The 12,966-nt window shown below is 35.9% G+C and overlaps 1 protein-coding gene across 1 annotated transcript; it reads left to right on the forward strand.

Moving 5' to 3' along the window:
- The first annotated feature begins 463 nt into the window (after positions 1-463).
- Positions 464-7,773, forward strand: LOC123546596 (uncharacterized). Its single transcript, XM_053524543.1, has 3 exons — positions 464-656; positions 6,013-6,103; positions 6,457-7,773. The coding sequence occupies exons 1-3, from the start codon at positions 608-610 to the stop codon at positions 6,881-6,883; spliced, it is 567 nt and encodes a 188-aa protein (XP_053380518.1). The 5' UTR covers positions 464-607; the 3' UTR covers positions 6,884-7,773.
- The last annotated feature ends 5,193 nt before the right edge of the window (positions 7,774-12,966 follow it).

Raw genomic sequence — 12,966 nt, forward strand, 5'->3', positions numbered from 1 at the left:
AAATCTGACTCGGGTTTAAAACTGGGTTACCTGAGGTCACTGAGGTACTCTAGGTCACTAGATCAAATCATAGCACTCAAGGTCACATTTATCTTCATGGGATTAGGTAGGAGTATTTGTCTGTTTAAACTCTAGAACAAATTTGTAACTCGGTCACTTGGGAAAAACTAGGTCATTAGGTCAAATCTTAGAAAAACTTTGTTAACACTTCAGAGGCTACTTTTCAACTTGTACACAATAGATCCTTGTCAGAATGTTTGATTGTATGAAATCTAGGTCAATTTCCAAAGTGGGGTACCAGAGGTCTAGCTGATTTACATAAAACATGGTCCAAAATTTTGTATCTTTGAAATCTAGGCCAGATTGGATACTTATCTGGGTCTGGAATTAGGTAAGGTGAGCGGTGCAGGGCATTCAGAGCCTTTTTGTTTTTGAATAGCTGTCAGACATTAATTATAAATCTTAATGTAATACAGGTAGTTGCTTCTTTTTAAGTTCTGAACAAGGTGTAATTGTAAAACCTGGCGACGAAATTCGTACAACGTGTGTGTACAAGTCAACATCAAGGGACACAACCACATACTACGGAGACGACACAACTGATGAAATGTGTTTTTCATTTTTGAGTTATTTCCCGGCCGAGAAAACCAGAAGAAGTAAGATATTAATAATATTTTAATACGTGGTTGATAATAATTGATTTTATGTCTGTGTAAAGAACATACAGCGATTTGAAAATAGGAGTTTAAAAGTCCGAACACTTTTAAGGTATTTCCACATGAAGCAGCAGAATCAGTCATTTCATAGTTTTAAATGAGTTCACGAAATATATATCTGTCTATCGGTCTGTCCGTCGTCGTGTTAACGGTTCTTCCTTCTGTCGGTCTACGTTCAATCTAATAGTTTGAAAACCAGTTCCTAGAAAATTTCCAGAGCAACGTCACACACAGCGCACAACATCACATACAATGTCATGATGCCACTGCTTATGTTTGAAAAACTTAATGTCTATTATTTGTAGATTTCTTTTACATTTGATTTCTATAGATCTACTACTGTTAATTTCTACATACATCTTTGGCTATATTGAAGCATATTTTGAAAAGTTCCGATTTTTTTTTTATTCTTCTCTTGTTTACAGTTTTATCCACCTTTTCCGTATCAAGCTGTTTTGTCCTTTGAAGAACTTTATCTCTAAAAATTTATTTCTTATATAAAATTCACATAATAGGTCCTTAAGAAATCCAAAGGTGGTAACATAGACTTTAGAAAAAAATCTTTAAAAGTTATTATTTTATCGTTAGAAACCTTTCAGTTGTATATTCAACCATTTTGGATTACTTAAAAGCTTTAAAATAACTAGTTTGATTTTATTTTTGATGGATTTTACTATTTTTTACAAAGTGTTTATTTTAAGCTTTTTATGTCGAAACACACAGCTAATTATTCAGGTCATAAGATTAATGATGAGAACAATCAATATTCATTTTAAACAAATTAGGAATTACACTGTTTTTTGTTGAAAAACACTACAAACTTCTGCTAAGGCGTGTCTTATGTATCGTCTTTATGTATCATTTTATGCACTCTCTCTTTGGGGGCGTAATATAGTAATTGCAGCGTCCGTCCGTCCGTCCGTTCGTTCGTTCGTTCGTTCGTTCTTTCTTTCGTTTGTTCCAAATTGTCCGATCTGTTACTTTGTCATTCAACAAGAGATTTTAATATCACTTGGCACAAATGATCCCCATAAATCGACGATGTGTCATGCGCAAGACCCTACCATTAGTATAAAGGTTAAAGTCACACTAGGAGGTCAAATGTCAGCAGGGTTTTTTTAGCTCACCTGTCACAAAGTGACAAGGTGAGCTTTTGTGATCGTGCGGTGTCCGTCGTCCGTCGTCCGTCCGTCCGTGCGTGCGTGCGTGCGTGCGTCCGTCCGTCCGTAAACTTTAGCTTGTGACCACTCTAGAGGTCACATTTTTCATGGGATCTTTATGAAAGTTGGTCAGAATGTTCATCTTGATGATATCTAGGTCAAGTTCGAAACTGGGTCACGTGCCATCAAAAACTAGGTCAGTAGGTCTAAAAATAGAAAAACCTTGTGACCTCTCTAGAGGCCATATATTTCACAAGATCTTCATGAAACTTGGTCAGAATGTTCATCTTGATGATATCTAGGTCAAGTTTGAAACTGGGTCACATGCCATCAAAAACTAGGTCAGTAGGTCTAAAAATAGAAAACCTTGTGACCTCTCTAGAGGCCATATATTTCACAAGATCTTCATGAAAATTGGTCAGAACATTCACCTTGATAATATCTAGGTAAAGTTCGAAACTGGGTCACGTGCCATCAAAAATTAGGTCAGTAGGTCAAATAATAGAAAAACCTTGTGACCTCCCTAGAGGCCATATTTTTCATGGGATCTGTATGAAAGTTGGTCTGAATGTTCATCTTGATGATATCTAGGTCAAGTTCGAAACTGGGTCATGTGCGGTCAAAAAACTAGGTCAGTAGGTCTAAAATAGAAAAACCTTGTGACCTCTCTAGAGGCCATATATTTCATGAGATCTTCATGAAAATTGGTCAGAATGTTCACCTTGATGATATCTAGGTCAAGTTCGAAAGTGGGTCACGTGCGGTCAAAAACTAGGTCAGTAGGTCAAATAATAGAAAAACCTTGTGACCTCTCTAAAGGCCATATTTTTCATGGGATCTGTATGAAAATTGGTCGAATGTTCATCTTGATGATATCTAGGTCAAGTTTGAAAGTGGGTCACGTGCATCAAAAACTAGGTCAGTAGGTCAAATAATAGAAAAACTTGTGACCTCTCTAAAGGCCATATTTTTCATGGGATCTGTATGAAAATTGGTCTGAATTGTTCATCTTGATGATATCTAGGTCAAGTTCGAAACAGGATCATGTGCGGTCAAAAACTAGGTCATTAGGTCTAAAATAGAAAAAACTTGTGACCTCTCTAGAGACCATACTTGTGAATGGGTCTCCATAAGAATTTGGTCAGAATGTTCACCTTGATGATATCTAGGTCAAGTTTGAAACTGGGTCACGTGCCTTAAAAAACTAGGTCAGTAGGTCAAATAATAAAAAACCTTGTGACCTCTCTAGAGGCCATACTTTTCATGGGATCTGTATGAAAGTTGGTCTGAATGTTCATCTTGATGATATCTAGGTCAAGTTTGAAACTGGGTCAACTGCGGTCAAAAAATTGGTCAGTAGGTCTAAAATTATTAAAATCTTTTGACCTCTCTAGAGACCGTATATTTCAATGGATCTTCATGAAAATTGGTCAGAATTTTTATCTTGATAATATCTAGGTCAAGTTCAAAACTGGGTCACATGAGCTCAAAAACTAGGTCACTGTGTCAAATAATAGAAAAAAACGACGTCATACTCAAAACTGGGTCATGTGGGAAGAGGTGAGCGATTCAGGACCATCATGGTCCTCTTGTTTCCTGTCCGGTCTGTCACTCAACCATCCATCAAGGGGTATTTATATTACTTGGCACAAATGTTCCCCATAATCATAGGATGTGTTCTATATATATCCTGAACCCTAGCCAAAACGTTAAGGTCACACTTGGATGTCAAAGTTAAGTAGTGTTATTTTCCTGTCCGGTTTATAACCCATAATAATAATATGACGGCGTGCAATGCATAAGACCCAGACTTCTAGCATAAAGGTCAATGTCACACCCAGGGGTCAAAGTCAGGAGAGGACAACCGTAAGCTGATAAATCTTTCTGTCCAATTCCTTAATTAATGTTTTGTAAATGTTTCATGTATTACTGAAAATAAAGTATGTTTAAACTAAACTAAAGTCAGTAGTGTTTTTCATGTCCGTTCCATAACTCTGTCATCATTGAAGTGACTTTAATATTACTTGGCAGAAATATATCCCATAATGAGACGATATGTCATGCTCAACCATCAGACCCCTAGCTCAAAGGTCACGGCTACACTGTCAGTAGTGTTTTCTACTGTCCGGTCCATAACTCATCCTTCAAGGGATTCTGAAATAACAAGGCACAAATGTACCCCCGAGACCCCTAGCCTGAAGGTCAAGGTAACACTCAGTAGTCATAGGTCAATAGGTTTTTTGTCCTGTTGGGCCCATAACGCTGTCATCCATCAAAGGATTTTAATATTGAATGACACAAATTTTCCACATAATGAGACGACATGTCATGAGCAAAACACAGATCTCTAACTCAAAGGTCAAGGTCACACTTGGAGGTCAAAGTTCAGTAGGTGTTTTTTCCCTGTGCGGCGGTCCATAACTCTGTCATCATATAAGGGATTTTAATATTTCATGGCAAAAATATTTTTCAGAATGAGACAATTTGTCAATTTGTCATGCACAACACCCATACCCCTAGCTCAAAGGTCACACTAGCAGGTCAAAAGGTTTATTTCCCTGTCCGGTCCATAACATACAGGTTATAAACAATTTATCAAAACATTTACCAAAATATTACATATCAGCTACCATTTCCATTCTTATAAAGCAGTAACGGGGATGGGGGGGGGGGGGGGACATTGGCCTATATATCAGAGTGCTAATTACAAATCTCATTTCAAACAATTGTGTTTTTGATTTTTAGAAATGTTAAATTCAGTATAGTTACATCTTGCAAACTTTAAGGTGTAGAGATCCCGATGGAAGTAAGTAGTACCAGTTTTTCAAGGTCATAGCAGGATGTCTGATATGCAAACACGAAGTGAACAAAATATGTATCAAAATCTTAATTTGAATGTGAAAAGTTTAATTTATTTACACATCCTGCATATATGCAGTTGAAAAGTGTATTAATTCTCTGTATACGAGTTTCAGTTACTTACTGTACTTAAAGAGATTATTACACGAGTTAAAATTCTTTTAATATTGAAGTTATTAAACGAGCCGAATGGAAATTATAAGATGCGAGGCTCTGTTGAGCATTATATCCTTTTTTCGATGAGTTTAAAAATCAGTGTGGAAAGACAAAAATGTTATATTCTTTTTTTCACATGTTAGCTTTTCCTGCTGAAATATTTAAGAATAATTTATAGAAAAAGAGTGTTTTATCAATATTTATGCACGACGGGCGGTTATAGGTCGGGCGTAATAATATCGCGAGGGCGCAGTCCGAATGAAATTATTTGTACGACGTATTACCGCCCGAGTGTATAAATAGTGTTAAAACACGGTTTTGCTAAAAATTATTTCAATTCTAATATGCCCTTGTTAATCTAAAACAGTAGATAAAATACAGAAGCGCTCTTTCTTTGTCGCAACAAAAAACTTTTGACGTCACCGCACGTTAACGTGACATCATTCTAGCGTAAGGGTGTTTTAACAAAGGCAAACATATTACAATAACATTTCTTCTTTCTTTATCTTTTATAGACTAAGTCAATTTGACCAGCGTCGCTTATACATGTATTTAAAACGACATCAACGTCAAAGTTTTATTACGCTGGTGAGCCTAAATTATGTAATGGCTGTATATTTCACTCCGACGACCTTAAACATGTGATAAAAGTAATCATATTGATCTTGCTCCTAAATGAATTTGAACAGGATTGAATTGAATGAACAGATACAAAACATTGTTGATATCTTATGTATCATATCAGCAATTCTTCAGCATAAAACTTTTGTAAAATGTCAACATCAAAGAATTTCAAATTTTTCACGTGCAAGAATTTCACATTGGGAGACTTAATGTTGGCCATTAAATCATCATTTAAAAGACGTATTTAAAAAAAACTTACTAACACACGGTAAACACTTTGTATGATTTATAACATATATTTCAATCTTACAAATAAAGCCGCAACTATTGAAATAATCTTCAACAGATTTGGAGGATGAAAGCTTAAGTATAGCTCAGTACAAGTGACTATCATAGTTGTATTGTAAAAGCAACGAACAAAATCTTTTTGTACAGATGTTTAATATAGTGTTCCTTTACATATGTAAAGTAATTGTATTTACGTTTTTTCACCATAGGATGCAATGCATGGAGAGATACCAGTCCTTGTGATTGGAAGGACAATGATAATATAGCTCTTGGTTGCGACTTTAGGTCTTTGCGATTAGAGTAAGTTTCTTCTAAATATACTAATGGCAGTTACTAGTAGGTTAGAAATATCAAAATTAAAAAAAAACTCCATTTTTATAGCTCACATGTTCCACCTGCTGAGTGGCTATGAATTAAGTGTAAAAAATGATATGCAAAAACAAGAGACCAGCAATACGTTCCTCTTTTCTATTATAACCTGGTCCTTCTGCAATACCATCCTTGGTCTTTTGTTTGAAGGCATAATGTTTTTAACATTGATTTTGAAGAAGTGTAGTAAACGATTTAAAATCATACATAAAAACTGATTTGGAAAAAAGATCGTTAAGTTCACAAAAATCACAAAAATCATAACAAATCATTTATACTTTCAGTAATCCAGAGATGAGGCACTTGGTTTCAAATGTAACCAAAAAGTGTCTCCCAGGTTTTTGTAAAGTCGAATGCTTGCTGTATGTTCGTGAAATAAAGAAGTTGCCATGTTTCGTAGGTGATGCAGATAAATACGCGAGATACATAGCACTGGTGGAGAAGCCCCAAAATAATACGCTCCAGTATATAAGTAACTTTTATGCAGCATTAGACTCATGTGACAAGGAATTGATGGATGAACAGATTCATGCACTTAAAACAGCATTCAATATGGAAAAAAAGGAGTCAGAAATAAATGGCAGTTGTGTAATGAACAGGTGCGACAATGAGTGCGGGGTGAGTTCCGCCGAAACGGTTGTGTTTGGTGTTCAAGTGTTCATATTCGTGACAATGCTTCATCATGTTTTGTTTGGCTATCCTGTATTCTAGTATTTGTAATTCGGGATAAATAATTATTTTTTGTTTGATTTAGTGTAACACCGACACAACCGATTGGGCGCAGCCAGCTGAATGGCTTCCTTACATGAATAATTCTACACCCTACCAACATCGGTGAGGTGGGGGGGGGGTGATTCTATGGAGGCTCCTGGAATTAGTAATTATAGTAGTTTGAAACATGATAACAAACTGAGTTGTAAATTGTCATACATCTGTCATATTATCAAAGTAGTCAACCGAGGTCAACATTTTCTAGTTTTTCTAGTGTAGATATTATAACATAACACAGCTGAAAAACTCTTTTAGATGTATTTGTTTATTGTACAAAGTAGCCTATACATGTGTATGAATTCATACCGATCACATTGACAAATTAAATTGGTTAATTTTGCGATTTCGTAATTTTATGCATTAATAAGTAAGTTGTAAGTACTTCTGTTGGCTTTATGTTGTAATTATAGTAATTTCAGAGTCGAAGTAAAAAAAACTGCTTAACACCTATCGTGTAGAATTTTATGCAAGCCATCATAATTTATTTATTTTTGCAGTTTATTCAATAATCAGGGGATAAGTGCCTATTTCATTGTAAGACCATAATATCTTTCGCCAAGTTAACACCAGAATGCAGTTTCACAAGTGAAAGTATATCATATGCTGTGAAATATATTCTGATCGAAACAACTTTTCTTTTTTTATTTCATGGATTTTCCGTTCCAATGAATATAGACATATTTTCATTACAATGTATTTTAAAGTAGCATAGAACAGGGTTAGGTAGCTGTAATCAAATACCGTATATCTAATGAAATTGTGGTATACGTGAAAACAGGATATCAAGTTTCCGTACTGAATTTATGGAACGAATAAAATTTGTAATACAATGCGAGACCCTCTGTTTAGCAGAACATAAATATCGTTGTTTTTTAAACTCAGAACTGGCACTACAGTATTTTAATATTCTATTTATCTCTTGCGCAATAACATTAAGGAAAAATATCCAGTCGTGACTCAGTTTATTATGAGTGATTATTTTCCTATTATTAACGTGACAAATGATGTACTTTCAAGCCAGTCTATAAAGAACGCCTTTATTGGCAGATGGTCTTTATTCACAGGTTAAATATACTGTAAATATTAAATTTGGAAACAAAACCAGCAGTATTTAGAGTCAGGAGGAGCCTGTTCAGGGGTGGTCTTTAGCGCTGGTTTGACTTAGTGTTGGTATATTATTGGTCCTTTGAGATAATTGACTCCATTTAATTTCACTAAAATTGAATTCCACTTTAGCTAAGGTGCTTAGGGACGTGAGAAGTATTGCACATTTCATTACCGCTCGTGAACATACTCGATCAAACCGAGTATGGTATTATTTTGCTTGGTTACAGTATATGCTTCCAAAGGATCCTCTTACAGATTTGATTATATACAACAAGCGAACTCAGTGAATTATTAAACTTTCTCCCGCGAAATGTATGTCTGGTCCCAGTCGGATTTAAAAAAAATGTCGCAGAAGTGAGAATGTTACATACATGTTCCTTTCAATCCATTTCTAGGGCTATAATTATATCATACAAGTAGGGCAAGTGAGAGGACATCTGCGGGGACGTATTTGCTAGTTTGTAAAAACCATTCGCAAAACTGAAATAGATTTAGTGCTGGATAGACAGAAATTGCAGTTTCGAAAATTTTTAGATTAAATATAAAAAGTCTGTTTAGATTTGCTAAGAAGTCTTCCGCCAATGAATACAAACACTATTTACAAAAAAAAAAAAAAAAAAAGAAAGAAAGTACGCACTACTTTGACAAAGATATCAGCAAAAATGATCATTTTCAAACTAAATCAGAGACAATAACACTTATAGGACAACGATTACATTAAAGCAGCTACTGTATAATAGCGCTTTTAAAAAGTGGGTCATCACAAGAAATTCAATGATTGCTGTTGTTAATGGACAGTAATCCTCTAAGTATGTGCAAACAAATGTTAAATGTGATGCAACAGGACATTGTTGTATTGCTGCACTGTCCGGCTATGATAGCGCAATCAGATACAGAAGTGGTAAATAGAACGCGGATGCAGATGGTTTACCAAGACAGCATGATCATATAGCAAAAATGCACGTTAAACAATAGATAAAAAGGTAATAAAGGCACTTAATTTTCTGCATATTAACATAAGTATGCACCATCGGCTTATAGTATAGATTCCAGGAATCTTACCTGATGTCGATCAACTCCTTCCAATGATCTTCGCAAAGATGTCATTGAATCAGGTTCTGTTGGAAGGAAGACTGGTGAAAAGCACAATATGGCGCTCTTCCCACATTTTACGTATCTAAGGAAAGAAACAAAACCATCTGCTAAGCAGACTTGTACTACAGACCCTGAGATGACTAAGTACTTAAGGGAATGGGACACACTAGAGGTAAGAGACGATGTCTTTTATCGACGTGATATCTTGAAGAAACAAGAGACTTCTAAAGAACCTCCGAGAAGACATTTTCCTTATTCACGAAGGTCGCGATACGACAACCTATCTATTCAGACAAGTCTCTTTGGTATGGATACATGGATCAAGGAAAAAGTCCATAAATCTAGCTGTATAAGACAAGAAACCTTCCTTAGCGTTGTGATACTAGTAAACATCAAATCATCTATTGACTTCCTCAGTCAGAAAGTTCGTAGGGTGCGTTTTCAAAAAAAATATACTCCTCACCTGTTTTTTGTCGTTGTTTTTATCTCAAAATTTTGATAGATTTGAATGAAAACTGGAAACGAAATTGAATGATTATTTTATTATAAAACAAATAACGATAACAATCGAAATAATCTCATTTAGTCTAAAGGTTACAAAATTAAAAGTCATGTGATCAGTTAATCCAAACATTACAGCAGTACACTTAGAACGTACCGAATAAATGAAATTCAAATTATTACATACTTATTTTTCAAGTCCGTTAAGTTAATCCAAAAATTGCAGCTGTACACTTTGAACGTACCAAATTGATGAAATTCAAACTATTACATACTTATTTTTTCAAGTGCGTTAAGTTTAAATGAAACATCCATCAATTATTAACAAAATAACGTATGAATCAGGTACGTAACATATAACTAATATGGCACCACATTAATGGATGACGTACGTGGCATGAAAAAAAGTACTAGTACGTAAACATCGATACTTTTCAAATTTATTGAGAAAAAAACATGTGTTATTTAATAAGTTAAATTGAATATACAATAATAAGATTATTACCCCTGCATCGAAAAATATGAGCTCAATATCTTTCGCGAATTGTTATTGCGCAGAATCTCCACTGCAGAACTCGTATACGTGTCTGGACACAAATCTGATAATTTACTAATGCACACTTGCAGAATAGTATCCGATGTCAGGATAAAAGCTTCCTTGGAAAGTGCAAGAATGGTCGCAAAACTGATTAATCCCCCAGGTGACACTACTAATGGTGCAATGACCAGCACCAAGTTGCACTTATTTTGTGACGCAAACTTTTGGGTATCCTTATTGCAACTGTAACGGCTAAATAAATTTGTACCCAATTATTATTGTTGTTGTGATTTATTCAACTTAATTGATCAGATTAAAAATTAGTGGGTCCTGTTTTCATTGAAATATGGCAATATACTACGGAGTTAAGAATAAAAGGCAGTGTTGAGTTTAAAAAGTTGCTGAATATATCGTGGTAGTTACAAACCAATTCGCCTAATATAGTTTTAAAAGACCACTGCCCGATCGCGAGTTTTGTATTTCCTGATACGTATAAAAGAGCAGAAGAAATGGCAAAACGAGCAGTAGAGACCAACAAAGACGATGGGATACCCGAGCTAAAGCCAATGCTATTGTAGCGCGCTGTTAACAAACAGCTCTTGTTTTTCTTATATATATATGCTTTATATAGTTAAACTCTATGACAAACAAGGATAAATATCAAACAGGGAATGCCACGTTCCAAATACACAGCCCGAAAATAACAACTAAACACGCACACACAAACACGCGCGCACGCACACACACAGATACACACGCACACGCATAGACACGCACCCACGCACGCACGCACGCACACATACGAGGACAAAACAAACAAATAAAGGAAACCCACAGCACGCAGAAGTGTCCACTTATAATATACACACTCGCATGCAAAGCAAACACACGATGACAAAACAAACAAAATAAAGGAACACAGTAGGACACCACCTTGGAACGGCCAGTGGCAAAAAAAAAAACACCACTGGGGAGCTTAAATCGGTTGATGGTGCGCACCCAACCTCACTCTTACCCCAACATGGTCCAAAGTCACGGGACATTGTAAATAAAAGTAATCCCCGCCAGGTGAATCTCTAACACATGCAATGGAAACAAAAGGCATGGCAAGTAACACACAAAAATGCTCCTGTATAATAATATAAAATAAAATCTGAAATGTAGATCCCTCGGAAGCACCGAGAACAAGGCAAACAGTGAAAATTGCAAACTCGGTCTGACTGAGTCTGTTCATGAGCAGTAATGGAAAATGCAACACTGCTCATGCCCCCTAGCACCGGCTTAAGCAGTATTCAATCTTAATCTAAATGAGTTGAAATCAATGATCCCGATGGACCAGAAAATATAACAACACTGAGATGAAGTCGGGGCGGCTTTTTACGGCCGCCACACAGCACTTGACACCCGCTGTTGTGAAGTAAATAAAATCTGAAATGTAGATCCCTCGGAAGCACCGAGAACAAGGCAAACAGTGAAAATTGCACACTCGGTTTGATTGAGTCTGTTCATGAGCAGTAATGGAAAATGGAACACTGCCCATGCCCTCTAGCACCGGCTTAAGCAGTATTCAATCTTCAAATCTAAATGAGTTGAAATCAATTATCCCGAAGGACCAGAAAATATAACAACACTGAGATGAAGTCGAGGCGACTTTTTACGGCCGCCACACAGCACTTAACACCCGCTTTTGTGAAGTAATTAAGCAAACCTTAAGAACCAAAAACGTATGTATTCCATTGCAGAAGGCAGAGCATCAAGAGAAACACCCTTAAGGGCCCGACGAAACAGGCCAGGAGACAGAAATCAAAACAGTTCAGTCCAATCGGGATTTAAGAACTGCTTATCACAGAGCCCCCCTCCCCACCCTTCTCGTCAGGGAAGCGTAGTGTCCAGCTGTTAACGGGTTAAACACTAAACATGCGGCGTGTCGCAAAACATTTGGGTCGTAACTTCTTTTAATAAAATGTACGTTTTATAGTTTTACCAAATACAATTGGAAAATTATAATGACCCAAAATTTTACGAAGTTTGTAAACCACACCGCTATAAAAATCGCGTTTTGAAATGCCTTCTCGCAGAAGTGTCTTTAAATTACTACTGAATTTTAAAACCAAATCAGAATTACGAGAGTAAAATTTAGTAAAATATTTACGCACTTTGTAATAACAAGTTTTAACAATGACTACAACATTCATTTCCGGTCTCACTTTCCCTAACACTGCTTTATTCTCCTCACTTTTTGAAATAACAGTTGGACGCGCACTCCTGACTGTAGCGCTCGTGGGAGTTGTTGGCAAAATCGTTAGATAGAAAGGTAGAATCACGATGCTGTTCTTCACTAACAGCAATGATGTACATTTTTGCGAAGAAAAATACATTGGAATGTATATCCTGGAAAATTAAGGCTAATTAGATAAACTTTTCAGAAAAGTACAAAGCATTAAGATAATTTTGAATTATCAATACAACTGTCTAGCAAATAAGTATCGAGATAATGATGTAAATTATAACACAATAATCTGTATCTGTATCAATACGACGCAGGACCACGTCTGAGTGAGTTACTGGTCGTTTAATCGCGACTCGTGAGAGCCGACTTAAAGCTCTCCACTTGTCTCTCGCATGCAACAGTTTCTTCAAGTTTATTCCATTCCTGCACTGTCTTTATAAAAAAAGAAGAAATGTTTCCAAGGAATCATCCCACTATTGAGATAATAGTTACCTAAGTAATTCTTTGACACTTTACGTATAGCATTAGTATAGCATTTTGAAAAGAACGTGA

The sequence above is a fragment of the Mercenaria mercenaria genome, chromosome 15 (genome assembly GCF_021730395.1).
Source record: "Mercenaria mercenaria strain notata chromosome 15, MADL_Memer_1, whole genome shotgun sequence".
In the NCBI taxonomy this organism is placed as follows: Eukaryota; Metazoa; Mollusca; class Bivalvia; order Venerida; family Veneridae; genus Mercenaria; species Mercenaria mercenaria.

Coding starts and splice junctions, on each gene's coding strand:
- LOC123546596 (XM_053524543.1), top strand. CDS start 608: ATGTGTTTTTCATTTTTGAGTTATTTCCCGGCCGAGAAAACCAGAAGA. Junction 657..6,012: donor GGCCGAGAAAACCAGAAGAA/GTAAGATATTAA, acceptor TTTTCACCATAG/GATGCAATGCATGGAGAGAT. Junction 6,104..6,456: donor TTTAGGTCTTTGCGATTAGA/GTAAGTTTCTTC, acceptor TTATACTTTCAG/TAATCCAGAGATGAGGCACT.